General features: G+C 67.2%; 1 protein-coding gene across 1 annotated transcript in view; it reads left to right on the forward strand.

Annotated features, from left to right (window-relative positions):
* Positions 1-5: 5 nt before the first annotated feature.
* EGLN1 (egl-9 family hypoxia inducible factor 1) overlaps positions 6-415 on the forward strand; it is a gene marked incomplete at its 5' end in the record, with an annotated part of 35,533 nt that continues 35,123 nt past the window's right edge. Inside the window, one exon of the mRNA XM_011380890.2 lies at positions 6-374. Within this exon, the coding sequence (XP_011379192.1) occupies positions 6-374 (369 nt within the window). The remainder of the gene's footprint in view (positions 375-415) is intronic.

Consider the following 415-nt stretch of genomic DNA (forward strand, 5'->3'; position numbering starts at 1 on the left):
TGAGCCACGGCGGCGGCCCGCGGCCCAACGGGCAGACCAAGCCGCTGCCGGCGCTGAAGCTGGCGCTGGAGTACATCGTGCCCTGCATGAACAAGCACGGCATCTGCGTGGTGGACGACTTCCTGGGCAAGGAGACCGGCCAGCAGATCGGCGACGAGGTGCGCGCCCTGCACGACACCGGCAAGTTCACGGACGGCCAGCTGGTCAGCCAGAAGAGCGACTCGTCCAAGGACATCCGAGGCGACAAGATCACCTGGATCGAGGGCAAGGAGCCCGGCTGCGAGACCATCGGGCTGCTCATGAGCAGCATGGACGACCTGATCCGCCACTGCAACGGGAAGCTGGGCAGCTACAAAATCAATGGCCGGACGAAAGTAAGTGCCGCTCGGGGCCGCGCGCGCCCCCGCCGTCCCGG

Source organism: Pteropus vampyrus, unplaced genomic scaffold (genome assembly GCF_000151845.1).
Source record: "Pteropus vampyrus isolate Shadow unplaced genomic scaffold, Pvam_2.0 Scaffold412, whole genome shotgun sequence".
Lineage (NCBI taxonomy): Eukaryota > Metazoa > Chordata > Mammalia > Chiroptera > Pteropodidae > Pteropus > Pteropus vampyrus.